Source organism: Accipiter gentilis, chromosome 7, assembly GCF_929443795.1.
Source record: "Accipiter gentilis chromosome 7, bAccGen1.1, whole genome shotgun sequence".
NCBI lineage: Eukaryota > Metazoa > Chordata > Aves > Accipitriformes > Accipitridae > Astur > Astur gentilis.
The window spans coordinates 9,091,923-9,118,237 of record NC_064886.1 but is presented as its reverse complement, the minus strand read 5'-3'; the positions used below and the strand labels follow the sequence as shown (position 1 = coordinate 9,118,237).

The window sequence follows — 26,315 nt, the reverse complement described above, 5'->3', positions numbered from 1 at the left end:
CTCCTTCCCATCCCACCACACACCACAGGATATGCAGTGGGTGAGGCTTGGTGCCCCCAAGCCCTGCATGGACCCCAGGGCCCCCATGTGCCCACTGGGTCCCTCACCCTGCTCCATCAGCCCCTTGCTGGGTCCCAGAGCCCCTGTGGGCATCTCTGCTCAGCCTGGAGCCCCCAGAACCACATGTGCCCCACGGAAACGTACATAGTACTGAGACCCCATCCTGGCTCTGCACACCAGCTCGGAAGAGGGAGCGGAACCACCCAGAAGAGAGGTGGAGATTGGATTTAATAGGAATATAGAAGTGACAGAGATGGGGGGGCCTCCCATCCCTGGGAGGGCTCAGGACCATGTTTACAGACTTCCCCATCATATTCACGTGTCCTCTGTTCTGCCAGAAGTCCAGATACCTTTCCCTTGGATCCTGGAGAGTCATCTGTTTCCCAATGCTGTGGCATTAAGGAGGAACGGTTTGGTTTTATTGCACAGGAAGGAAGGCACAGAAATGCTATGGGCTTAGTTCAGGCTGGATATTATGGGATCTGCTTCCTCTGGTGTTTCCATACTTTCTATGATGGGACACAGGACCTCGCGTCTGAGGCAATGACAAGGTCCCATGTGCAGACAGTCAGCCTGGGGATGGGTCGGGCAAACGAAAAGACTTTGGACCAAATAAGCATTGAGCCACAGGGCAAGGTGTCTTAGTGTCTAGTTAGAAAGCACCAGAGGAATCCTTCACTCTTTGGCCACCCACAACTTCCTGGTCTCATCCAGAAATCCTACAGGGTCCAACAGCTGGCCCATGGATGGCAGGGTGCCTCATCCCAGGTGCCACCCTCCCAAGCCTGCTGCCCTTCCACGAGGGTGCCAGCATCCTTCCTCTGGGTGCTCCTGGTTGCGGAGGGAAGGGCACTGCAGGGGATGGGGAGACACCATCCATAGCTGGAGAGTTTTACCAGAATAACTGAGTCTCTTCGTAATTCCTCTGCTGATTCAGCTCTACTCTCCTGCTCCACTCTTCCCGACGCCTGTGGTAAGTCTCCAAGAGTTGCAGGGTGTAGTTTGCTCGTACAGAAAGCTGGCTGCAACAGCAAGAGAAAAGTCTCTCTCACCTTCTGGCTGAGACCCTCCTGCCTTCCCACTGCCTTCAACTTGGAGGCAGCTTGGGGCTGCCTGGCATGAGGGTCTAAGACAGGTCATGGGAAAGGGGAGGATGCCGTACCCAGCCCCAGAGCTCCGGAGTTGGAGTCCTTCATGCCTCGGACAGCTGCTTCTGCTCAAGTTTCCTGGGCTGAGGTTGGTGAACATGTTCAGTTTGTGTAGCCCCTGCAGACTCTCCAGCTTCTTCTTCACCATGGCTCTGTGTAGGAAGGGAGCAGTCCTCTCCTCTTTCCCAATCGATGGCAGTGGGGAGCATGGCCAAATCTCTGTCAATGTTTCATGAGACCACCTAGCCTGCATTGGTTCCAGAGGATGATTTTTAGGAGGCTTCTCACCTCCCTCAGGTGCTCTGAACATTCAGCAGTGGAGAAGCCAGTGGCTACAGGGTCTGGGCAGCCCTCCAGCATGTTCTGGTCCACCCTCAGAAACCCCTATGAGGCAAACTGCCCTGGGCAGGGACCTGCAGCTGTAGCAGAGGAACCCGGAGAATCACCCCAGCACAGCCCTCAGTGTTGGGGGGGATATCTGTTCCCCACTGGCCCCACGCTCTTATGCTGACCTCACTCATGATGAGGTAAATGATGGGAGGAAATGGCAGTTTTTCAGAGCAGGAACTGTGGGATTAAATCCTCCAGCAGGTCAGAGCACACGAACCATGAAGATGGCTTGGTTGGAGGAGTTGGAGGCCCTGAGGGCACCAAGAGCCCTCAATGACCCTGTCCAGCATCCCCTAGGACCTCCACCCATACCCCATTTTAGCCCCTGCCAGAGCTGATCCAAACCCTGACCTGAGGACTGGTTTCCTGGCGTGATGGAGACATCCTCTTTTCATTTCTGAAAACGGGAAGTGTGGTTTGAGGTCTGACACTGAGACTTTGCTTGTGCTTGCCGTCCTTTTCCACCACCAAGAAGCGCTCCTGAATTCTTGGCAGAAAGCTGAAAATAGCCAAGAGGGTGAGCTGATATGGGTATGGGATGAGGCTGTTCTTCACCTTGTGCTCACGAGTAGCTCAGTGCCAGCCTCTGCAGCAGACGTCAGTTCTGAGGGAGGTTTGGGTGTATTTTGGCTACTTGGTTTCGTGTCAACAGTGGAGGAAGAAAACCTTGAGTTGTAGCACTCACATGAGCTGTAACACACACACGTGGTCCCCATCTTGAGGGAACGATGAGAACAACAGTGACTTTTGCAATAACCACAGCCTGGAGGGACCATGACCCTCCTCCTGCGAACTGCACTGTGGTGGTCACACACTAAAGGCTGTGTTTTGGGGGCAGCCAGTGCAGGAGAAGGAGGAAGTGTTTGAGGGAGAAAAGCAAAGCTGGCGATTAGCTCTCTCTGGCAATCCTCCTGTGCCAGACAATCTGCCCTGACCACCAGATCTGGAATTAAATCAGAGTCCTCCAGCTGACTGAATGCAAGTTAGAAAACAGTGAACACAGACACTGCTCTGTCTTGCTGGGGGAAGATGTTCTGAATTTCATTTTTCTTTGAAAAGTGGCATCATTTACACTGAAATGAGAGGAGGTTCATAGACATCAAAAAGGAAGGAGAGACATTTCCTCAGTTCCTGGAGTAATTCTTCACACAAATATCAGTCACCATGACAAACCTGAACAATCCTTCAGAGACAATACCAACACTGCATACAAAGGGAACAACTCATTCAAGAAATCAAAGAACACAGGGTCACCCTTCTCCATTTGTCCATGAGGCTCACCTGCCAGGTGACCTTCTTCCTTTGCCTTCCCACCCCTTTCCCTTCTTCAGGCCAGATAGCGTGGACAGAGACCAAGACTGCCTTCCTCGAGAAAGGAGACGTTCAGTAGGAGGACTCTCTGGAACTATCCGAGAGGAAGACTCTTCAGAGCACATCTTTGGGGCTATTTAACAAGAATGACATGCACATCAGCTCCAGCATCTGATAAAACAATACAATTCCCTTGACACCATCATCTCAAAGAGGTCTTGCTCTCTAGGAGGACTTTGGTACAGCATATCAGCCTCTTAAAACTCATCTCCAGGCAATTTTTCTCCCCACATTCAAGTGCACAGGATCTGTGGGAGAGGTAGACCTCTCTACCCTTAGCAGCTCAAGGCAGAACTTCCTAAAATGAAGGAGCTACTCGCAATATATACCACGGCATAGAGCCCTGGGGGAAAGTGCGTTGCCATGAGGTCTTCTTCCATAGTGAGTAATTTGAGCTTGTGTACAGCGAGACACAAGAGATGCAGTCTTCTCTCCCAGAGCACCACGTTTTGGCCTTGGCTTCAACCACCTACTGCTGATGACTAAAGGAACACCCACATACAAGCACTTGTGCCCACACACACACACGGCTCTCTCACAAGTCAAATGTGACATTACCATCAGTCTTAATTTGCTTATCACCCTCTTCTTCCTCCTTCTCCTTCTTCTCTTCCTCCTCCTCCTCCTCCCTGTCTTCTGTGGCCTTCAGAGGTGCTACAGAGGGACATTCCAGGGCTTCTTTCTCAGAGGGAAGTGTAAAATCAAACCTCGAAATGAGAAGATGCCGGATTGAGAAAGGGCTACCACATTCCCTTTGCATCTCCCATTAACAATGCGGTCATGGAGACACTTGAGAAGGTCTCTCAAGCTGCTGCTTTCCAAAGCAGAATATGCAATGTCCTTGAGAGCTGTGTTAGGAAACAGTCACACAATCAAGATGTCCGTGGCTTGGGAGCACATGAGAGGTCCCATCAGTCTGCTCCAGGGCTTCCCAATCCTAACTCTGAAAAACTTGACTCCCTCACTGAAGGCCATCTCTCATCTCCTTTTCCTGTTCATGCACATGGAGAACAGACTACTCTCTCTTTAATCAACTGGCCAATGTTAGCTTGAATTCTAACCCTTCCCTGCAGCTTTCTTGCAGGCCTTCTCAGGCTCATGTCAGGGCATAACCACCATCCCCATGGCCATTAAGCACACTAACAAGCAGCCCCAGGCTCAGGTCAGAACTCTGAAGAATCCCACTCAAGTACAGGAGGGGAAATCACTCCTCCTGTCCCCCAGGGACTCGGGAAGCAGGCATTTAGGGGCACTTGGGGCCCTCAAGTCTCACCAAAGGCACGGCTCTGTGGCAAACACAGGACTTGTATGAATCTGGTACCCACTCAAGGACACTTTTCCTGTACAATCCATGTTTAGGAAATTCTGGGATCTTTCCATTTTGAAATTGCACCCACAAGAAAGAGACGAATCAGGGGAAACCTTATGGAAAATGTTGCCTCAGTTCCTCAACCAATGAGAAGGAAACGTACTGTGGCAACAAGAAGACACCTTCAGGACCCATGTGAAAATCAAGACTTTCTCTGTCTGATACCACCAGATGTCTCCTCCCTGGGGTCTGAAACAGAGACAGACATGTGAGAGCATTCAAGGGACATTTTTACCTTGTTTATAAAGTTGTCTGCTTCACAGAGAAGACATGGCCACTCAGACATACTATAACAAAGTTTTCTTTGGCTAATATGAGCCCCTCAGCTTTTCAGGAAGAAGCTGCACAGCTCAGAGTTGACAAGGAGCAATAATACTGCCACATGTTGTCCCATGCAAGCTGCCATGTCTTAGGTTCACAACAGGAATACGGGGAACTGAAGCTGCTGCGCCTGCTGTGCCAGTATCCCAAACGTGGTCCAAGAAGTTGATTCAAAAGCAGTAAGATCACCCCAGGGCTGTTAACATGCAGGGGAACTAAACCTTATCTTTCTGTGAGGGGTGAAGTAGGATGGGACATGTAATGGGCATTTCCCCATGTCTTGGCACTCCTTCCCTAGACAGTTCCTACTTTCGTACCCATCAAAGCCCCACCATGATCGTTTCTATGACAGACAGTGGGATGCTGGGCTAGGTAGAGACTCTAGGTGACTCTTCCTGCATTCTCTATGTCAACTATACCACTGTGTAGGAGAGCAGGACACTACAGAGTTGGCACTGCTGTAGACCATGACCGCCCCAGTGGCCAGGAGGGTCCTGACAGGCCACCAGAAATCAGGTCAGTCATCCTTTAATAGGTGTCCGGAAGGATGAGGTATAGCACAGGGAAGGGATCAACTCACACTGAGAAGGGCTTCCAGCAGCTTTCCAGTGCCATCCACAGTGAGGAGAAAGTAATCAAAAAATCTCATAGTGACTTCCCTGTTTCGTATGGAAAGAATGCCGATGGACTTGAAGACAAAGTCCGTGTCCTGTCTTTTAGAGGTGGCCCGAAAGAATGATGTCACAGTCTCATATACACAACATTGCACCGTTGTGAAAGGTAGTTGGGCACATACAGAGAGCTCCTCACACCTCAGAGGGACGACTGTTACATCAGCTAGAGAACAGAAAAAGAGGAACAAAATCATCTCTGCAGCAGGACAGCATAGGCTCCAAGAAGGTGTCAGCAGCTTCAGGCAGGACACTGCTACAGAGCAGTCTGTTGAATTCCATGCCTGCAGCTCCTAAGAGTGCCTGGGGGATGAACACTGTGTGGGAGGGCAGGGAAGACAGGTGGAGATCCCACGACAAAGTCCAAGGTGCTCGGCCACAATTGTGCCCACACTCAGTGCACTCCCACTAAGTCTGTGCCAGACTCATGGAGAAGCCATGGAGGAGCAAAATGCAAGGACTGCACAGCAGCATACTTCTGTCCCCCTGCCCCTCATACTCAGGCACCCACCTGATGTTTCAATCACATGGAAGATGGGGTCACGTGAAAAAGAAGAGCCCCTCCAAACACAGACCCAAGCTCTTCCTACCCCACAGCATCATCCATGTCACACTGCAGCCGCACTGAGCAGAAGCCATGGCAGATCTGGCTATCCACGAGTCCTTCCACAAACTCTTGTCCTCATCTTTGGTTCTGGTGTGTCTACAAGTGACTTGTACCCACTTTGCTCTAGAAGGAGCCTCTAAGAGCCAGTAGGAACTCCGGCCGTTGCCCTTACAAGTAGATGGGCAGCACCATAAAGGCAGAGCATGAGCTTTCTCTCAGTTTCATCAGAAATATCAGATCCAATAAATTAGTCTGAAAGCAGTAGTCCTAACATTCCTAACCATGAATGATATGGAGCCAAGCGTGAAAGCAATTAAAGAAGACATCCTCCAGCTGAAGGCATATCATCAAAAAAGGACACCCAATGGGTCTTTCCAAGGAATTTCTCTTTGGTGGCCTGTTCAGCTTGAACGAGCTGAGGCTGTTCTCAGGACATCTTTAGGCATTCAGTCATGCCTTAACAGTGGTTAGCATACGCCTCAAGGGTGGTGCAAGGGCAGGCAAACGTTCTAATCCATCTTCTTACCAGGAACATCTTCTTCAGTGTAGCTGAGGTTGCATTCATCTGCAACCACCTTGGACATATGAAACATGGGTCTCCGAACAATCGAAACCTCGCTGTTCACGGTGTGCATGTAGTCTTTAAGAACATAGAACGTCCCGATTCCTAACAGTCGGACACCCTGAGAACAGTGGAGGTAAAAAGAAGGAACAATAATAAGTATCCAATGACTTGCCAGAGCATGGGGACGCTGCCTTGTGCATTGCCCACCCCGAGCCTACAAAGACCAAGATGGGATACTGAGGAAGCTTTGGAGAGAAAGCATGTACTCCAGGTCTTTTTTGCTCTTTCTCCTCTGCTCTACACAAGAAAGCTTTTGGGAAAAGTGGCAACAGAGCTGACATCCCTCCCCTAGATAAAATGGGAAGGGTTTCCAACAAACCCTTAAAGAGGCACCAGGGTATGGTCTTCCCATTCTGGCACTGGAGATGAGAGAAGACCCAGAAAGTTCTTAACACTTTCTTCTACTTCATCTGGACTTTCATTTTTATCACAGGTGCCAGAGAAGCTGGTCTGTGCCATGTTTGTTGAGAGCAGTGTCCTGCCAGGCAACTGCTTCTGCTTTCAGAGTGGGGAAGTGATGGCACATGGTGGCACAGCATTGTCCAGACAAGGCAAGCCCTCAGGGTTTCACAAGGGGAGGAAGAGGATGCAAGACCCACCCTATCCTGTGCCAAGTGCTGTCTAATCCATTCCGACACGCTATCCCAAATCGTAAGGATCTCTGGAAAGCAAGCGAAAGATGTGTCATGCTCCAAGTCAGCAAGCTCACAACCCTTCAGCACACTCTTACCCAAGGAGATGATGAGTGAGATTAAATGTATTGCCACCCCAATTGAGAACATGTAAGGTGCTCCACAAGACAGGAGATGTAGAATAGATGTACACACCAGCGAGAGGATGGTGTAGTGTCACAGAAGAGGGCTCAGAGACTCAGGGGACCCCCATGTATCTCCCCTGCAGGGACCACCGTCAGCCCTCTGTGCTCATTGACTCTGCATGGCCACTGTGGCTGGGAGCTCTGTGTGGGCAATTCCCTTTGCAAGGCAAGAAGCAACCCTTGGTGCCAGGGGCTTTGACCTGGGGAGTGGGCAGCAAGGCAAGGGCAGAGGAAGGTCCTCAGGAGGAGGACCTGGGAATCCTGGCTCCCAAAATGATCCCTAAGCCAGGGAGGGATGATCAGACAGGGCTCTTGTTGTACCCATCAGCCCTGTCCAGTCCTCCCCCAAAAGCCCCCATGTTTCTACAGCTACTTTCATAGTTAATATTGTCTACAACATTCAGAAAATAACTTCTGCAAGCCTCACCACTGGAGGTGAGATTCTTGAGCGTTGGAAATGCATCTGGCCACAGGTTTTCCATCTTTGTCCCCTTGTCCCTCTGGGTTAACTGCTGTAGCAGGAGGGTGAGAAGGAAATGTCTCCTCCACGATCTCCACCTCCTTCTTTGGCTTCACCAAAGGGTGTCCAGCACCGTCCTGGCATGGAATGTCACACTGTGACCCCAGATCATGTCACAGAGGGGCTGCAAGACCTCTCTGACTCCCCCTTAACCCCCCCCCAGATTCTGCCAGATTTTGCCCTACGAGAGGGAAGGGTGGTGTGGTGGGTGGTGTGGAGTATCCCCACCTCACGGCCCGCTCCCCAAGGAGAATGGGGGGGCATTGAGAGCCATGGGGGGGTGGTCCCAGACAGGGGCTCACCCTGTGCACTCCAGATGCACTGTTCAGCTCATTGGTCCCAGCTGGAGAGGCTGTGCCACGGTTGCTGGTGTGGGGCCCGTGCACACAGCGGTGTTCCGGCTCCTGGGGTTTGGACAAGGCTCAGAGATGGATGCACACAGCAGCATCCTCAGTCATGGGATACTGGTGGGGGTCTTTATGGGTTTTCCCTCTATGTGAGAGAGCAGCAGGAATGCATGTAGCGCTGCCTGGGAATGAGTGATGAGCCAACTGGGGGTCAGGATTAAGGAAAAGACTGGGATGGGTATCATTGTAGTAGGTGTCTGCTATAGGCTGCCTGATCAGGAGGAACAAGTGCACGAGGCCTTCTACAGACAGCTAAAAGTAGCCTCATGTTTGCAGGTCCTGGTCTTCATGGGGTATTTTAACCACCCTGATGTCTGTTGGAGGGACAACGCAGCAGGACATAAGCAACCCAGGAGGTTCCCAGAGGGCATTGGTGATAACTTCCTGACATATGTGATAGAGGAGCTGAGGAGGAGCTGTGCTCTGCTGGCCCTTGTTCTTACAAACAAGGAAGGGTTCACTGCGAGCACTGACTGATGCATCAGAAGGTTGTGCTGCCATTCAAAGGGAGAGCTGTGGGATGAGCCCCTCTGTGCCCAGGGGCAAAGTCCTACCAGGATGATGGCCAGACCCCCCAGTCAAAGGAGATCAGACATTCAGACCAGCTTAGCTCAATTATATTGGGAAATAATTCTGAGAAGTTGACTCAAAGCACTATGTCCTGGTTTCAGCTGGGATAGAGTTAACTGTCTTCCTAGTAGCTGGTACGGTGCTATGTTTTGAGTTCAGTATGTGAAGAATGTTGATAACACTGATGTTTTCAGTTGTTGCTCAGTAGTGTTTAGACTAAAGTCAAGGATTTTTCAGCTTCTCATGCCCAGCCAGCAAGAAAGCTGGAGGGACACAAGAAGTTGGCACAGGACACAGCCAGGGCACCTGACCCAAACTGGCCAACAGGGTATTCCATACCGTGTGATGTCCCATTTAGTATAGGAACGGGGAAGTGGGGGCAGGGAATCGCTGGCCTGGGACTAGCTGGGTGTCAGTCGGTGGGTGGTGAGCAATTGCCCTGTGCATCATTTGTACATTCCAATCCTGTTGTCATTTTATTAGTTTTGTCATTATTAGTTTCCTCTTTTTTGTTCTATTAAACCGTTCTTACCTCAACCCACGGGTTTTGCTTCTTTTCCCGATTTTCTCCCCATCCCACTGGGTGGGGGGGAGTGAATGAGCGGCTGCGTGGTGTTTAGTTGCTGGCTGGGGTTAAACCACAACACACTAGTAAAGACTCTCACAGTGATAGTTAAAGGGAGACCAAGAGAAAGGCTCAGTGCTACTTATTGTTTACACACAAATTTATTAAGACACAGGCACAACTTGGTGCAGCAGCAAAGGGACCTGCTGTCAGGATCCTGGGCTGACATCTCACCAGGGCACAACCTTCCCCTCCCAGTCCAGGAAGGTCCCAGTGTCCTTCTCGGAGAGGGAAGAGAGCACCTTCAGCATCCCTCGCACGCTCTCATCCACTCTCACAGGGGGCTGCAGGCACACAAGGAGAAACACAGCCACGTGTCAAAGACCTGGCTAAGGTCTGCCCTGGAGTAGATCATTGCTCAGGGCTTGGGGCTCTCTGGAGTGAGTGAGGAGAGGCCAGCATAGGGCAAGAAGAGTTCCCCATCTCTCCTTCCATCATGCGCCTCCAGCTCAGGGTATCTGCCAAAAAGTTCCCCCAGAGCCCAGCATGTCTGGGACTGTTCAATCCACAGCAAGCTCTGCATTTGCAAATAAAAAGGTTCTTCCAGACCCTAGCCAAAAGCTCTCTTACCTTTTGTGATCCTGAGCCCCCCATGTCGGTTTGCACCCAGCCAGGGTGGAGAGCCGCGCAGAGGATGCCATGCTCCCGGTACCGCAGGGACTGGCACTTGGTCAGCATGTTCAGAGCAGCCTGCGGGGAAATGCGGCAGGGATGGTGGTGGGAGGGAGAGGGCGGCTGCAAGGGAACGTGTCCGACCCCGCGGCTGTGGCAGGGAAGGGCCGGTGGAGCCGGCTCCCCAGGGCACATAGCGCTGCTGCACTATCCCCATGCAGACGTCCAGCCCAGCCGAGGGCCCATCCCAGCACATCCCTCTGAGGTGGGACCCAGGCCCAGGCACAGGAACGTTCCTGGGAGGGACCCAGTGACTGACGGGAGCACAGTCACAGTGCAGAGAGGTGCAGGGACTGAGGGGGAGGTTGGGAGGCATGCGAGATCATTTGGAGATGAAAGTGTCTGGGCTTACACCTGGTGCAGTGTGGCAATACCTTGCTGCAGCGGTATGAGACAACTTGTCCATAATTCCATAAAAAGACTTCCTCAATGGAGCCTGCAGAGCTGGACATGTTGATGATGGCTGCCTTGCTGCAGTTCAGTGCTGAGCCCGGGATCCCCTGGGCAGCCTTCTTCAGCAAGGGCAGGAACGCCTGCGAGGAGAAGAGAGGAGATAGGGCCACGCACAGAGGTGGCACAGGGACAAGGGCCAGCTCCTTCCCCAGCAGGCAACATTGGCACCAGCACCGGAGCATCTTCCCTCCTCTTCGCACTGCCCCAGCCCACCAGGCTCCAGGTCCTGAGCTCCAGCTCACAGCTCCATGAGCTTCTTGTTGAGTGAGAGTCCATCAGCACCGGAGCAGAGCCAGGACCCTCTCCCACCAGCCCTTCATGCCCCCTGGGACGACCCAGCTCAGGGAGCCAGGGCCACGGGAAGGGATGTTCCCTGGAGCTGCGCTACAGTTCCAGGGTTGAGGGTCTCACCTGGCCCAGCAACAGGGGCCCAACTGTGTTGGTGGTATAAATCTGGGTCATGTTCTCCAGCGTCTCGTTATCAAGTGAGCTCGCCTTTGCAGTTCCAGCGTTGTTGATGAGGAGGTTCAGCCCCGAGCCCCGCAGGTGCTCCCCAACTCTGGCTTCAGCTGCCTTGATGCTGGCAGGGTCAGTGACTTCTGCAGAGCCGACAAAGGGTAGGTCAGTGCCCGCACCCCTGTGGTGACTTGGAGCCCCCTGTGTGTCCCCAGGGATGTGGCCTCGGGGCTGGCCATGGGCAGGAGGGATGGCAGTGCCCAGTGTCCCACCGGCACAGGTCCCTCATGGCACAGGGCTCCCCGAGGGTGCACAGCGCCCGGGCACTCTCCAGGTGAACCAGGGAGAGGGACCCCCATCTCAGGGCACCTACCAAGTGGGATGATGACCAGGTTGGGGTGCTTGGAGGCCAAATTCTGTAACTCCTGCAAGAGAGGGGACTGTGTGGGCATGGCGAGGCTGGACTGGCTGCACAGAGGCTCAGCCATTCCCAGACAAAGCCTGTGTCACTCTGGCTCTGTTCCTGCACCACCTCATGCCCAGCACCCTGCTCAGGCTGCCCTGCTCCCGATGGATGGGGGTCCATGCCTCTCGCATGCACCACGTGCCACTGCTTCACGTCTCACCCTGACGTGGCAGACACAAGCCCTTTGCCTCAAGCCCTTAAGGAGGTGGGAAGCAGCAAGTTGCCATTTTTGTCCCAGAGGAGCCCTGTCCCCTCTACACATCCCATGAACAGCTCATCTCAGAGGTGTCCCAACCTGGCTGCCCTGTCCTGCAGCACTTGGGGTGCCCGGCTGCAGCCCCCTGTGCTCCAACCTGCTGCCCTGTCCCTTTGTCGCCTAGCACAACCCGCTGTGTCCAGGCCAACCTCACCTGCGCTCGCTGTCCCTTCGGGTCCCGACAAGCTGCAAACACCCATGCAGGTGGGCTTGGCATCCCCAGGAACTGCCGCACAAGCTCCAGGCCAATTCCCCGGTTGGCCCCAGTCACCAGAAGGGAGTGGACATGAAGGTCTCCCATATTGTTTCTCTTTCCTCTGCTTCAGCTTGCATTGTTTGCTCAGCTCCTTAACGCTTCTTTATAGCATGTTCCACCGCCACCCCACCCACTCAGGGCTCACGCAAAGGCTTGGCTCCAGGTACAACCTCTCCATCTCTTCAAAGTTTATGACATAGGTCCTGGCTGGGAGCCAGCCCTTGTTACCAAAGGGCAAAAGTCAGTTGGCTTTTTCAGGCAAACTCCGCTGACCTTAGGAAATCTGGCCCCATAATCCAGGAGGTACCAGCCAGCCTGGCCAGGAGAGGCTATTGTGGGTGAGGAGGGAGCAGCATGTGGGAGGGATGCAGGATGCCCCATGGCTTAGGTGGGCTTTACAGCTTCACAAGCATCCTGTGGGCTAGACGGGCTTTCCACATCATACCAGGTTGTGCCTCAGATGTCCATGAGCAGATGTTCTCCACCTTGCTCTTGCCTCTTCCAAGCCAATGCCCATTCACTGATTGTCCTGTGAGAGACCCGTGGACTGGAGCAAGCCCAGCATGGTCTACTGGCAGAATGATTAGACCCTACACTGCTTGCACATCACATCTCTGTTGGTCATGAACTTCATCCCTTGGGGTGCAGTCTGAAGTTGAGTGGTCTCTCTGCCCAGAGCCATGGATGACTTGGGTACCCAGGACGTTCTTCTGCAAAGAAAAATGCTTTGGTCAAAGCCCCATTCTCCACATTGCCCATAGGCATGGGACACTGACAGTTCTGTGCTATCACCACTGAAGCCTGGTGCTGCCCAGTACCTCAAGTGAGGCATTACAGGTTTGCAGGGCTGGGACTGGTGTGCATGCACATCATGTGTTCCCACTCCACTGCAAGTGAAAACACATCCCCAGAAGCCTCTTGCCAACCCCTTGCTTTCAAGTGTTGAGTCCCAGAGCCATTGCACGGGCTCCCTGGCAGTAATAGAGACACTGACACTGCTGACGTGTCTGTCACCTTCTCCCCCGGGATGCCTTGGCAGTAGCGTTAACCAGAGCTGCTTCCTCTCAGCTGCAGTGCCAAATGAGCCCTCGTGCTCCAGCAGCAGCTAGTTTCCTCCTCTTCTCTTTTCTGTTTTCTGAGGGTCAGCTGGCATATGCCACGAGACAGGAAGGTCCTCCCCACAGACTTGGGATGAGCCTGCCCAGGGCACCCTCCCCATTCCAGTCGAGCAGATGCAGCTTGGGGCTGCAGTAAGAATGCCCATTTGATGGTCCAGCTCTGCCATCCCCTCATTCCTACACTTGCTTCTGTCTTGGTACTGCTCTGAGACTGCAGCACCCTCACCCTCATATCGCCACTGCATTCACCTTCTCCCTCCAAAAAACCTACTTTAAAGTATGGACGTGCCAAAGTTTGGTCCCAGGGATCCATCTGCACCTCAGGCCAGTCGCATGGTCACCACAATGCCACCAAAACAGGCAGTCCTGCCCTGCCTCACTCACCTCCCCATCTCATATTTGGGCACCTGACTCAAGGGCTCAATCACGGACCTGACCGATGCTCTGGCTGCCTCTAGTTGCAACGGAGGGGAGGATGCTGCCACCAGCCCCACTCAAAGAAGGGATGAAGCCCAATTACAGTGGCAGCATCCACTGTCTCTTCTGCGTCTCCACGTGGAATGGTCCAGCTGCACGAGGGATCGAGCCTTCCCTCCCTACCTGCCTTCACCAGGCTCTCCCCCAGGCCATAGCTCCGGCAACCACAGTACATATGAATCCCACACAGGACAGGTGAGTGGTTCTTGTCAAATCAGCACAGACCACACCTAGATCTGGACATCATGTCTTTAAGAAATATTCTCATTGATAGCAATCAGTTCTTTCCCAGATACGTTAAAAATGCATTGAACGTATATAAAGCATGTTCCTTTTCCAAAAGGCATATTTACCAAATAGCATTGTTTTAAGGACATTTTCTGCAAGTAGAGACATGCCACAAATCCCAGGGCAAAACTTCTCTGATTTGTTTTTGCTAGGCTCTTAACATAGAAATTTGCAGTTTCTGCTGTGGTGGTGTTGAAATATCATCACCATGTACCTGTTGGAGAGAGAACTGAATTTTGCACATCCCATCAAAGCATCTCAGCATGATATACTAAATCCCTTCGATACTCCTGCTCTGCCAGCAGGATCTGGCACACGCGTCTCTCTCCAGCTCTAAGGGACTTTGTGATTCCCCCTGTACCCTGGAACATGCAGGCTGGCAACAGCCCCAGCCTTCCTCTGCTCCCATAGCAAGCAGATATTCATTTGCTTTCACATCCTCAGAGTAAAATGTACCATTTTGTTTGCTCGGTGTAAATCCTGAGATAAAGCCCAGAGCACGTGACAGAAATGCACATAAACACTCTGCGTTTTCTGGCATGGCAAATGAAAAATCATCTTTGTTGGCAGGCCATAGTCAATGTTTCCCCTTACGGACCCTGTGGAAAATGTTCCCTGATAACATATTTGTTTAGTTCCTCTGCTGTTACTCATAAGACTTTGCATACAGGTACAATATCAGCACATTAAGCACTCACACATTCCATTCACTTGGACAACATCATGGCAACCAAGGCTGGGGTTTTGCCCTTCTCCCTTCTACTGCTTGTAGCTTTTCTTTTGTGGCAATGGCCCTTATTGTGGTCCCATGGTACATTCTGCACCAGCATCCCATGAACTGCTGTTGCTTCGATGGCCATTTAGTACGGTGCTGTCCAGCTTCTAGGTGAAATATTCCTCTGCAGGAACACAATAGCAGCAATCTGCTCCTTCTCTCCCGCGCATTTGCAGCTTGTAATTGGGACCTGATCACAGATCTTCCCCCTTCCTGGACACTGCCAAGTCTCAGCCTCTCCTTAAGCTCTACCCATTTCTTTTTACTTTCCATTTTCTTTCCTGAGGCCAGTCAGACCTCCTTCTGCTTTTCTGATTCTCCACATCGGGTTGAGACACTTCTTTTGCCTTGCAATTTCCTACCACTTATCAACTGTACAAAGCTTTGGGTCTTCCAGCTGTCTGTCTCAGACTGAGGACCCTGACAATTGTCCCCACGTCAACACACCTCCCACATCACAGGACTGGCTTTCTGGCTCCAATGGGTCATTTCAATAACCTTTTCCACTTTCTTACTTTTTAATGACTACAGACCACAACTATACTTGCCGATATATGCCATTTGCACGCGAGCTCTGCTCCTCCAGACTTCCACGGTTTTCTTCTTCTAGGCGGAGGATGAGGCCGTCACCCACAGTCTGTTAGAAACCTCCACAGTGCCTCAGAACCAGAGAGCATCAGAAACAAAAAAATTAACCTTTTAAATCTCCTATTTTTGCTGTGTCACCACATTTTTGTAGCCTTCCTCTGTTTTGGAGTCATAACTTTATAATGTTGACTTTGCTCTGGGGCCCCATGCTGCAGTGTTGATCATTACAGTTTAACCAAGTGCTGCTTCTCCAGGAGTCAGAGTCCAACCTGGTGCGAAGAGGCAGAGGAAAAAGCGACCAGCCTTGCCTGGCTTGCAACCCAGCTTCTTCACAAGTGCTGCTGCTGTCCCCAAGCCTCTGGAAGGGACCTCAAACCAGCTCCTGAGAAGGGATTCCTTTGCTCTGAAACGTTCTTGCACGGTCTACACCTTAAGCTGAGCACTCCTCTCCCCTAACCCCTCAGATAGCTGTATTTCATGTATGGATGTTTTCCATCTTGCCACGCTAGGAAGACTCAGAGCCAGTTTTCTAAGAGGCGGTCATGCCTTCTCTGCTATCAGGTGCTGAAAGCTCAGGTGTGCTCATGCTCACCTAGATGTTTGCACAAAGAGCAATGACAGTGCTGCTTACAGAAGTATTGAGAAACAGGCTTTTCTTTGCTAGCCAAGGGAGTGGGTGTGTGGCACAATTATCTTCAGTACATTTGATCTACCATGTAAGTAAGAATAAACTCGTTACTATTTACCAAGCATACTTGCTCCATGATGTATTCAGGGCTGTTTTGGGCCATGTCATAGCATATTAGTCACTTGCTGAAGAATCAATAGATAGTGATGAATGAACCGCTAATCAAGGCATGGGGTGAGACCTACCAAGCCCTGTAACTGAAGCTGGGCAGGTCACGTTCACCCTCTGTGACTCATTTTCTTTTTTGCTGAAGAGGACTAGTGACACCCCCTTGTGAAGGGGATCATGCAGACACTGAGGGTGAGAGCCTGAGCTTAAAATGCAGCTCCCAAGGGAGGTGAGGAGGTCCTAAGTAAGGCTTCTCATGGCCCTTTTTCATAGCTTTGCTGTTTTCCCAGCAGACTGTTCCACGTTACACCTGCATTATATCAGAGCTGGCTTTGAGCCCAGGAACCCAAACATCTGGCAGCAGGGAAAGCAGATGCAAAGCACTTTGGACTCTGGCATAGCAAACTGTGTCTTAACATGAGAAGAAACCAAGGCTGAGGCAGGTTTCCAAGCAGCCCCTGCCCAGTGCAGAGGACAGCTACAGGAACTGCTGGGTTTCTTAAGATCCAGATGAATCTGTGGGGAACCATATGTCACTTGTGACTACTTCAGGCAGGGAATAAAGACTTTCCTCCTTTTCCAAGCTCATGGTGGGTTCTCTGGTCCAGTAGCTCCAGAGAATCCCACCAAAGGCCCTGAGTCAGGGGTTTCCTCTAAGCAAAGCGTTTCTGAAGAGCTCAAACCAGCTCATTGGAAATAGCAGGCACAGAGGCTTAGATGGAAGGTGAGGGCTGGATGATTAGCGCTGACAGGAGTCAAACACAATGCTGAGGAGGCACAAAGTACAGAAAACACCTTCACTCCCCGCATTCCTGCACCAGACCCAGGCACAAGTGGGTAGAGCAGGATGGGAGGACCTTCTACTTGTGGCAGAAAGCACAGAGGAGCCACTTTTCCTTCAATGCTGCTGGACTTGAGCAGGGTGGAGGGGCACAGCTGCCTCCTGCCCAGAAAAGCCATCCCCATCACAGCTGAGCTGGTGGTGGAAGCCTGCTCAAGCCCCACCGCACTGCTGATCAGGCAGTGGGATGAGAGGAGAAGGGGAAACAACCAAGCCTTTTGCTTCCCCTTCTGACCTGACAGTTTAAAAAACGTTGACCAATATACTTTTCATAGTCTAAGTATAGATGGAGCACAATTGATTTGGATTGAGTTTCAGAGCCCATGAGCTTGATTCAGTTGCCCAAAGACAGGCACTGGCTCAACGACCATGGAATTCTTGTAAAGTACTGGACTGTACTGGTCCCATTTTAGGACTGTCAGGAAAGGTACATGGAGAAAGCACAGAGAGAGAGGCTTCCCCACAAAGTCTCTGTCTATTAGCATCTCTCTAATGCTAAGAGATGTGCAACAAGCTCCAGCTAGGTCACTGCACACTGGTTTCACAGGAACTGACTTCTCATTGCAAGGAAGGAGAAACAAAACCAAAGGTGATTTGGGTCGTGTCAACTCTGCCCTACGCTTGCAGAGGTCACACCACCATGTTCCTTGCAGGAGTCCCCCCACGCAGCCTGAGAAGTCTCCTGGACACAACCACCACCAGGTCCAGAGATGAGTGGTATTGAGGATAATGGGAGAGCCCACTGCAACTGCAGAGCCTTGAACCTCTGCAGAGACCTCAGCAAAGGGGATTTTTTTCCAAGTAAATCTTCCAGAAGAGGATTTAAAATGCTCAGACTCTCCACACAACCTCACTTGGGCCACAGTATTTGGACCCAGTGTCAGCTAGGGGCCTCAGACTGGGTTCAGAAGCACTTTTCTGGGGATATTCCTCTCCTGAGAGCAGTCAAGATAGCTCAGCTACCTGTGTGCAGCGGTGCTGGCAGCACTGGCAGTTGGCCTCAGGGACAGAGCCACATTGTCGGGACACATGGGGACACCACAGATCCCCACTGGCCTCACTTCTGAAACCCTCTGGGGGCAGTGGGCTGGGTTATCCTTCCTTCTTCGGCACGATGCACTGAAGAGGGACCTCAGAACCACCAAGCAGCACAGATTTGCACTCCCACTATTATATTTGCTAACAGCGATGTCTGAGAATGGGCTGTCATACATGACGTGGAGATATGCCCCATCTCAGAAACACTAAGGCACAGGCTAAATGACCAGCTTGTGAGTGGCGTGGTTTGACATCCATGTGTTGGAGGGAGAGAAGGAGGCAGGGCTAAAAAGAGCACTATATCACCTGATGGGTGGAAACAGTGCTGGGGAAAAAAAACCCCAACAAGTTCTTTCCAGCCCCTCTTCTTTGTTAAAGCCAAAATATACAACCTTCCTCCTAAAACTGTGTTACCTACAAGCCCCCACCAGCTGCTCTGTGATGAAGGCCCAGCCTCTCAACCGGTAAAACCTGGACATTTGACTAACACCCTAAGAAACACACCAGTACAAGACACACGAAAAATTCTTAAGCCTGCAGTGGGACTTGTTCCTTCATAGGGAACATCTCAGCCTCATGTCCTGTTTCTGAGGGATGCAGCAGGACAGGACATTAGTTGGGAGGGTCAGGTGGACCATGCTGCTGCATGGAGAGGTTTTAGAGGCATGGAAGCTGGGTCTGCAGGACACCAGTGCCCACCAAGGTTAGGTGGGGGCTGAGGGCAGGTGGAACATGCTCATATTTATACACTCAAGTGCTCCAAAATTCAGTAAGATCGGGATTAGACTTTACCAGGCAGCAGGAAGTTACCAAGGCCTGTTGTAGAGAAACTAAAGCACTTGGGTAAGCTTTTTTTTGTTGTTGCATTTCTCTTTATTACCTTCTGGAAGCCTCGCTAACAAGGTTTTCCAAAAAATCGATAATCCCCTATTTTGGACATGGGGAACTGAAGTCTAAAAGTGGGTCAAGCAATGTCCGTATTGGGAAGTATCCAACTACAGATGCTTAGAGCTTGTCTTTTTAGATGGTTCACATTTGTATTCAGAATAGGCTCCTACTGACCTCAGCTGTGGCTGCGCATTAATTGTTTCTACACAGCAGATCACAAGGGATCCCCGTTTCCAGGGCTTTTTGAAGTGAGCACATAGGAAGAGTTGGTTAATATATATTCCCCCCCACAGTGGAATGGGGGAGAGAGTCGGGGAAAAAAGTAAAACTCGTGGGTTGAAATAAGAACAGTTTAAGAGAACAGAAAGGAATAAAATAATAATAATGATACTACTACAATAATAATAATTAGAATATACAAAACAAGTGATGCACAATGCAATTGCTCACCACTTGCCAACCGATGCCCAGTTACTTCCCAATCAGCGATCCACCCCCCCAGGCCAGCTCCCCTCAGTTTATATACTGGGCATTACATCACATGGTATGTAATACCCCTTTGGCCAGTTTGGGTCGGCTGTCCTGGTTGTGTCCCCTCCCAACTTCTTGTGCCCCTCCAGCCTTCTTGCTGACTGGGCATGAGAAGCTAAATCCAAAACACAACACTGTACCAGCTACTAGGAAGAAAATTAACTCTATCCCAGCCAAAACCAGGACAGTTACGTATCCACCAATCTTTACAACAGATGGAGCAGTACTTCTGGTGACAAGTCACCTAACTAATGGCCTGAACACAGAACAAGGCAGGAAAAAGAGAATGGGTCCTTTAATTCAAATATATGCTATAAGGACAGTTTCTTCTTCTTAGCATGTATTGGCATAATCAAAGATTTATTCCTAGTAAATTCCATTTTCTGTATCACCAAAAGGTTCTCAAAGCATTTTTATATCCCAAGGCAAACTGGGGAGCAGAGGCTCAGCTGTGTAGTTGAGCTACAGCACAGCAAGATAAAGGTGGCACAAATCACCTGATGCTATCACCAGATTGATATCATTATTTATTTTCTGATGTATTTATTGGTATCAGAGGTGTTTTGTCTAGTGTTTGTCAAACAAGGATGAAAATAAGCAACAAAAATAATGATGCTTACATAAATCAGAGTTGCTCAGTCATTACTTCACTGTTGAGCCCCTGGTTATGTGCTTACCATAATGGGATTTTAATGTCATTTGTGCATCTGGTTTTCCATGTAACAGCTGAAAATAAAACATTGACACCCACCTCCAGGCTGTCAGCAGAGCTGGTACTTGCAGGTCCCCTCCAGACACAGTCCTCCAGCTGACACTGATGGTCTCTTTTCTGTTTTCCCTTTCCCCTCACGCCCCATTTTCCCAACCCTAGATGCCACCAAACGTTTTTCCTTGCTTTACTCCTGTCCACACCTTTGGTCCAGCTTTGAACCAGGTACCTGACACCCATCAACAAAAGCAACAAGAAAAAAATCCATCCATCATCCCCCCCTACACCACAGCCTACTTACCCAATTCATTGCATCTGATCGTCACAGAAAGAGCCAAATCAGGTGCATTTCTGGGCAGTCAGTAAAAACAGCTGTGAAGGATTTGGTACCTCCCTGATAAATTGGGTCAATGCTGGGATTTAGGGTTGTGTCCCCCCCTCCTGCCCCCGTCCCAGCCCCTATCTAGGGGGAAAAATAGCATTGCTGTGCTAAAGGTGCTGAAGACACCACCCCAGAAATGCTGTAAGCCATCTCCCCTGCATCCCAGCCTTGGGAAGAGATGGGGGTCCCCTTCAGCCCTCCCCCTCCTTCCCAAAGCATCGCTCCGGGAGCCGACCCTCCTCCCCGCGGGGCAGGCGGGGACCCCGGCACGGCGATGCCCTTGGTGTCTTTGTACTGAATATTAGATAGGAAAGAAAAAAAAAAAAAAAAGATACACACACACACACACACACACCCCCCCCCACTCCGGTGGTTGGCGCAACCCCCTCCGGGCCAGCCCGGGGCCGCGGAGGCGGGACCGGCCCGGGCCCGCCCCGCTCCGCCGGTCACCGGGGAGGGCGGCGATGGCGGCGGTGCGGGCGCGTACGGTGCTGCTGACCGGCTCCAACCGCGGCATCGGGCTGGAGCTGGTCAAGCAGCTGCTTGGGGCACCGCGACCTCCCGCCTGGATCTTTGCGACCTGCCGGGACCCCGAGGGGCCGCGGGCCCAGGTCAGTCCGGGGGAGGCGGGGGGGGGGGGGGGGCTCGGGAGCACCCATGGGTGCAGGCAGATGCCATGACTTACGCGCTCGGTTCGCTTCACCGATGTGAAAATAGCATTGCGGTCGCAGATCTCGTGTTCGCACCGTGCCCTGCCCGGCACGAAAGTCCTCGGAAGGTCCCGCGGCGCTTCGGGCGATGAATAAAGCCGTGCCGCCCTTAAAACCGTGCTGCCGGGCTATTTGAGGCCGCATTGGCTGTGCCCCAGCCGGCCTTCCCCTGCCAAACCTTCGCTCATGTGCTGCTGGCATGGCGTCGGCTCCCAGGGAGCTGGGTCTGAGCGGGGCTGGACTCGGTGGTTGCCGCTGGCTGATGCTGGTGTGAATTGCAGCGACGCTGCTCTGGCCAGTTCTGCGACGTGTTACCGGTCTCTGCAAAAGCTGGGGGTTCGTTAACTGGTGGGATCCTCCTGCCCCCACTTTTCACTTCACTTAAATGGGAGAGACTCACACATGTTGCTTCAGCGGGAGATCACAGGAGCAGAGCATCACCGTACCCCCAGTTTTTCTCAGGTCCAGCTTTGGTTTTCCTCTGCTTACTGTGACCCACGGAAATACCAGTGAGCTCTCTGGTAGGTCCTGGCTCCGGCAGGTTTGCTTGCTGCATCTTCTCGCAGCTTGGTTGCGCACAGGGGTCAGCACGGCGTGTGCAGGGATGACATGTTAGGAAGTCCTTGAGACGCATTCCGTGTGCTCGCTGCCAGCGTTATTCTGGCTCAGGAGTGATGCCGGTGCAGTGAGCATCCACCCTGCCACCAGCCCAGGGGTGCCCAGCTCCTGCTGCTCCTGGTGCCCAAGCTGGCTGAGTCAAAGCTAGCTGAGGTCTCTTATTTTTGCCCCGTTCTTCCCCCCCACCCCCCTTCCCCCTCCCGCTTTGCTGGGTTCAGGCAATGATGAGATCAGAGGACTTTTTGCAGGGCTGGACTGGAGCCAGTTTCCACCCAAGATGGTCCACACACATCGATCTCAGCCGTGGGATGCTTCTCTAAACCTTGTCCAGCTGTGGTAGGGTGAAGGCAGCGTCTTCAGGGTATTGCTGCTGAAGTCCATGACCACAGGAGACTGAGGGCAGAGTGATCCTCCGTCAGGCTGGTGCCACCCTGGGAGCCACGTTGCTCCTCCTGCCCCTTTGTGCCCAGATCAGACGCTGGGCTGGGTGAGGCTGGACTTGCACCAGGACAGTGTGAAGCTGTTGAGGCCAGCAGCTGGGCGAAACGGGAGGAGAAATGTCTGTTAGTTATTGCAAACCATTTAGATGGATTTTTTCCATCCTTTCCTGTGCCCAGGGGGGAACATGGGAACAGGGGGAAGCCCAGAGATAACTGAAGGTGGACCACAACCAGCACCAGCAGCTCTCCTGCTCCATGTTGGTAGGACGGGTCCTCTCACAAGAAGCTACCAATTTGCATTTCTCCTGTAGCGTTCTCTGTGGGCTTGTTTGTAGGAGGTTTTTAGTTCTAAAAGCAATCATTTTGGACACATTGAATGTGGTGTTTTGGTTTCTGTTGTCTAAAACCTGCTACATTGAAGAAGGCTCAGAGCAAAGAGCTGCTAGGAGCCTTGAAGTTGAAAGTTTCCTTTTTGGAAAGGGCTTCTGAATCCTCCATGTTTGGTGAAAATAATCAATAAAAATGTGCAAAACGGTTCATTTCACTCGAGTGGGTGAGACGTTAGTGTCCAGAGCAGAGTGGACCCTGGGATTGGGCTATTTGGATCCAGACGTGACTTCCCCAAATGTCAAGTCTGATGTTGACACTCACAGCCATTCCTCCTCCACCTCGCTTCCAGCAGCCTTTGGGAGACACTTCTGGCTGTACCTTCAGCCAGTTTGCATCATTTGTTGGGGGAGCTGGTCCTTAATAGTTTGCTCTCGTCCTTTGCTGTGGCTCTGGCTGGGTTGTACATGTAGACCCTTTGGGAGACTGGCCACAGTATCTTGCAGTCGTAGCCTTGTCATGCTCTGAGCACATGCACATTGCTTAGTGGAGCCCAGAAGAAGCCTGAGAACTGAGGCAGGTCTCCAGTCCAGCCATTCACAAGCGCTGAGTAACATCTGCAAATGTTTCCCTCAGGGTGGACCATTGCCAGTGCCCCAGGATGATGCTTGGCATCGCCTCTGCCTCATGCTGATTGTTTCCCTATCTCTTTTTGTAGGAGCTGAGAGATCTGGCATCCAAACACCCAAACGTGGTTCTTGTGAAGCTGGGTAGGTGTGCTCTGCCTCTGAGCTGGTAAATGTGTGGCTGCTGGCCGCGCTTACCCCGTTTCTCCTTCCCTCCCTTCAGGCTCTACACGGGGATCCAGTTCTTCAGAGCTGCTTCAAGTCCTGCTGCCAAAACCAGACCTGTATCAGCCTCAGTAGCCCATTCCCTGCACCTCCTTGCCCCGCAGCCGCAGAACCAGGAGGTTCTTGAGATCCATCCTGTGTGGTCCCCCCAGGTCCCCCAGCCAAGTGGCTGCATCCTTGCTCTGCCATGCAGCTGGTCCCAAGTCCCAGGCAAGACCAGGAGGGCTCCAGGAGGAAGACAGCTCCTGTGGAAACAGTGTGTGATCAGCCCAGAGCTTGAGCAGGAGCTGTAGGACCTTGCAGAGCCATCCCACAGCAGGTCCCAGCACAGCCCCTGTAGGGACTGTCCACCCCCACCCCTCCCAAGACTCCCCTGGGGTTCTCCAGAGCTTGCTCAGGCAGGGACTTTGTCAACAGACAGGAGGCTGTGGCTGCTACCTGACACAGCATGGGGCTGTCCCCCAGGGTGGCTTTGCCCGATGGGCTGCCCCAGGGCAGGATCCTTCAGCTGCCGGTAGTGGGGCACCCTGTGCATGGCAGAGGAGGTGGTTTTGGGATGAGCTGGGACTGGTGGGTGCTGGGGTGCTCTAGGCTGGTTGCACAGCACCATCTGGTGCCCACAGATGGAAGGAAGGCCACACAGGTCGGGTTGCATAGCTATTCCTCAGCATCTTAACCTCCTTCTCCTCCCCTGGTCCCCCAGGTGGACCCCATGGCTCTCAAACCCTGTTCTCTTCCCCTGCAGATGTTGCAAATCCCTCCGCTATTACTGATGCAGTGAAGATCGTGGAAGGGAAGCTGAATGGCATGGGCTTGAACCTGCTAATAAACAATGCTGGCATCTACACCCCGACGGCATCACTGGAGACGGTAGATGCTGAAGAGATGATAAGGACATACAAGACCAATGCGGTGGGGCCAATGCTGATGGCCCAGGTATGGATGAAGCTCTGGGGATGGAGCTCACCGTGGAGGGGGAATTTGGCCCAGCTTGAGGCTATCCCAGGCTGTGCATGGTCACGATGGAGATCTCGGAGTTTCTTGGGGCTGTGGGAGGGAAGGGGGAGTGCCAGGGCTGCGCTCCCAGTCCAAGCCCTCTGTAGCGTCCCTGTGTTGTGCTGGGCTAACTGGGAGCAGGCAGGGCCACTGCAGCAAAACAGCTGGGCTCTCTTGGCTTCCTGCTGTTCTTCCTCATCTGCCCTGCCATAGGCAGCCTAGGTTGCCGTTGCCATAAGTGGGGCTGGCTCGAGGCACAGGCATTCCACAAGGTTCCTTCTCCCCAGGCGTTCCTGCCCCTGTTGAAGAAGGCTGCCCAGGAGAGCACAGAAAAGGGACTGAGTTGCAGCAAGGCAGCCATCATCAACATCTCCACCATCATGGGGTCCATTGAGAAAACTCCCGAGTCCTTCTTCAAGCCTGTGATCTCCTACCGCTGCAGCAAGGTATGGAGACTGGGGACCTGCCTGTGCTCATGAGCTCGGTGGGAGTCAGAGCTGCCCCTTACCAGGCCTGATCTCAGGGGAGAACCTGAGATCACGAAATGGAGGGACTGATCCATGCTGATCACTGTCCAAGTTCCCTGGGCATCTCCATGCCCAGCTGCTGCCCACCTAGAGGAGATACACACTATCTCTTGAAGTCTTGGCATTGCTTTTTCTCCCTTGCCACGAGGCAGTGATGGGTGGGGAGCCTGATACATGGAGCTTTCTACTGCCCATGGCTGATGCTTCCTTCCTCCCCCAGGCTGCCCTCAACATGCTCACCAAGTGCCAGGCTCTGACCTACGGGGAAGCCGGGATCCTCTGCGTGGCACTTCACCCTGGCTGGGTGAAAACCGATATGGGCAGCCAGGAGGTGAGTTCTGGCTGAGCACGTTGAGGGGGGAACCCACGGGTGGGACCCAAGCCTACAAATTTGCACAGGGCATGCCTCAGGTGGCTGAGATGGCTCTCAGGAGGAGGGATCCATGCGAGAATGGGCTGCCTTTTGGGCTACAAGTTGCCTGCATTTCTGCTGGGCCACTCCAGAACTTGGGTGCTGCCTGGGAAATAGTATCAGCACATATCCAGGGTGAGCAGGAGGCCTGTTCAGGGGGAAAGGGCTTTGGGCAGTCTGGAGATGTGCAGGGAACCTGAATTTGACAGAGCAGGAAGGAGAGGAGCAGCAGCACCACCCCATCCTGTGCCGTGTTCCTTGAAGAGCTGCGGGTCCGTGAGGTCTCTACTCATCCCGCAGGATCCTTGTTTTGGGGTGGGGGTTGTTGCTGGAACCCTGGAATTCTGAGAAGGCTGCACGTAGCATCCCGCTTGCAGCAGTAATCTCTTATGTGTCCTATTGAGTTAAACCCATAGCTGGCTTCCCAGCCCAAGCCACCTCCATCCAAGCCATCAGTGAGCATGCAGATACCCAACCATCCTCCCATGTAACGGGCTTATCCCACCTCCTGTGGCTCTCTACTCGGTCTGGGTGGAAGGAGCCTTGTTGCCAATGTGCATGAGCTGCGTGGGTGCTGGTGGATGGCTGAGAAGGACCGCGGTGTCTCAGTCCTGCTCCTCACTTATACCCATTGCAGGCTGACCTGACGGTGGACACGAGTGTGCGGGGGCTGCTGTCTGTACTGCCAATCCTCTCCGAGAAACACAGCGGGACTCTGCTCAACTGGGAAGGTAAAGCTATTCCTTGGTGACCACTCTCTGCCCCTGCGAGGGACCCTACAGTGCCAGGGGACTCTCCAGCTGCCCTGGAACACCAGGATGCTCAGCATTCTGTGGTCTACAAGGGACCTACTTAGGACTCCACCGACCATGCAGGGCAGCCTGTGATCCCTACCTTCATGTTGTTAATAAATAAAGTCAATTAGTACCTGTGCCTTCTCCCA

The 26,315-nt window shown here is 52.4% G+C and overlaps 3 protein-coding genes across 6 annotated transcripts; 1 reads left to right on the top strand and 2 right to left on the bottom strand.

Annotated features, from left to right (window-relative positions):
* Window positions 1-921: 921 nt before the first annotated feature.
* On the bottom strand, window positions 922-8,016 carry LOC126041029 (coiled-coil domain-containing protein 81-like). Of its 2 annotated transcripts, XM_049806228.1 has the most exons (9): window positions 7,807-8,016; window positions 7,162-7,223; window positions 6,464-6,620; window positions 5,240-5,496; window positions 4,442-4,527; window positions 3,528-3,676; window positions 2,880-3,042; window positions 1,223-1,427; window positions 922-1,082 (listed from the first exon to the last, which is right to left on the bottom strand). In XM_049806228.1, exons 1-8 carry the CDS (start codon window positions 7,859-7,861, stop codon window positions 1,253-1,255), a joined length of 1,104 nt encoding a protein of 367 aa, XP_049662185.1. In that variant the 5' UTR covers window positions 7,862-8,016; the 3' UTR covers window positions 922-1,082; window positions 1,223-1,252. The 2 variants fall into 2 exon arrangements, 1 of the variants encoding a protein (XP_049662185.1); XR_007506752.1 differs by lacking the exons at window positions 922-1,082; window positions 1,223-1,427 and adding an exon at window positions 1,437-1,455 and having other exon boundaries at window positions 1,950-3,042.
* A 1,567-nt stretch (window positions 8,017-9,583) lies between these two features.
* Window positions 9,584-20,356, bottom strand: LOC126041030 (C-factor-like). 3 transcript variants are annotated; one of them, XM_049806230.1, is made up of 7 exons: window positions 20,152-20,356; window positions 11,959-12,770; window positions 11,456-11,507; window positions 11,038-11,225; window positions 10,548-10,706; window positions 10,072-10,191; window positions 9,584-9,785 (listed from the first exon to the last, which is right to left on the bottom strand). In XM_049806230.1, exons 2-7 carry the CDS (start codon window positions 12,103-12,105, stop codon window positions 9,672-9,674), a joined length of 780 nt encoding a protein of 259 aa, XP_049662187.1. In that variant the 5' UTR covers window positions 12,106-12,770; window positions 20,152-20,356; the 3' UTR covers window positions 9,584-9,671. The 3 variants fall into 3 exon arrangements, with proteins under 3 accessions (XP_049662187.1, XP_049662186.1, XP_049662188.1); XM_049806229.1 differs by having other exon boundaries at window positions 9,731-10,191; XM_049806231.1 differs by lacking the exons at window positions 11,456-11,507; window positions 20,152-20,356 and having other exon boundaries at window positions 9,750-10,191; window positions 11,959-12,103.
* Window positions 20,357-20,929: 573 nt separating this feature from the next.
* Window positions 20,930-26,315, top strand: LOC126041336 (C-factor-like). Its single transcript, XM_049806856.1, has 6 exons — window positions 20,930-21,102; window positions 23,305-23,356; window positions 24,183-24,373; window positions 24,721-24,879; window positions 25,181-25,291; window positions 26,010-26,315. Exons 1-6 carry the CDS (start codon window positions 20,956-20,958, stop codon window positions 26,121-26,123), a joined length of 774 nt encoding a protein of 257 aa, XP_049662813.1. The 5' UTR covers window positions 20,930-20,955; the 3' UTR covers window positions 26,124-26,315.

What these genes read in the sequence shown, in the direction of transcription:
- LOC126041336 (XM_049806856.1), top strand. Translation starts at nt 20,956, where the DNA reads ATGGCGGCGGTGCGGGCGCGTACGGTGCTGCTGACCGGCTCCAACCGC. An exon ending in CGTGGTTCTTGTGAAGCTGG is followed by an intron (nt 23,357 to 24,182) that starts GTAGGTGTGCTC and finishes CTTCCCCTGCAG; the next exon opens with ATGTTGCAAATCCCTCCGCT. An exon ending in GGCCAATGCTGATGGCCCAG is followed by an intron (nt 24,374 to 24,720) that starts GTATGGATGAAG and finishes CCTTCTCCCCAG; the next exon opens with GCGTTCCTGCCCCTGTTGAA.
- LOC126041030 (XM_049806229.1), bottom strand. Translation starts at nt 12,105, where the DNA reads ATGGGAGACCTTCATGTCCACTCCCTTCTGGTGACTGGGGCCAACCGG. An exon ending in CGAAGGGACAGCGAGCGCAG is followed by an intron (nt 11,508 to 11,958) that starts GTGAGGTTGGCC and finishes CCTCTCTTGCAG; the next exon opens with GAGTTACAGAATTTGGCCTC. An exon ending in TCTCATACCGCTGCAGCAAG is followed by an intron (nt 10,192 to 10,547) that starts GTATTGCCACAC and finishes ATTTCCCCGCAG; the next exon opens with GCTGCTCTGAACATGCTGAC.
- LOC126041029 (XM_049806228.1), bottom strand. Translation starts at nt 7,861, where the DNA reads ATGGAAAACCTGTGGCCAGATGCATTTCCAACGCTCAAGAATCTCACC. An exon ending in CAAGAATCTCACCTCCAGTG is followed by an intron (nt 7,224 to 7,806) that starts GTGAGGCTTGCA and finishes CTTGCTTTCCAG; the next exon opens with AGATCCTTACGATTTGGGAT. An exon ending in GGTGTCTTCTTGTTGCCACA is followed by an intron (nt 3,677 to 4,441) that starts GTACGTTTCCTT and finishes TCTCATTTCGAG; the next exon opens with GTTTGATTTTACACTTCCCT.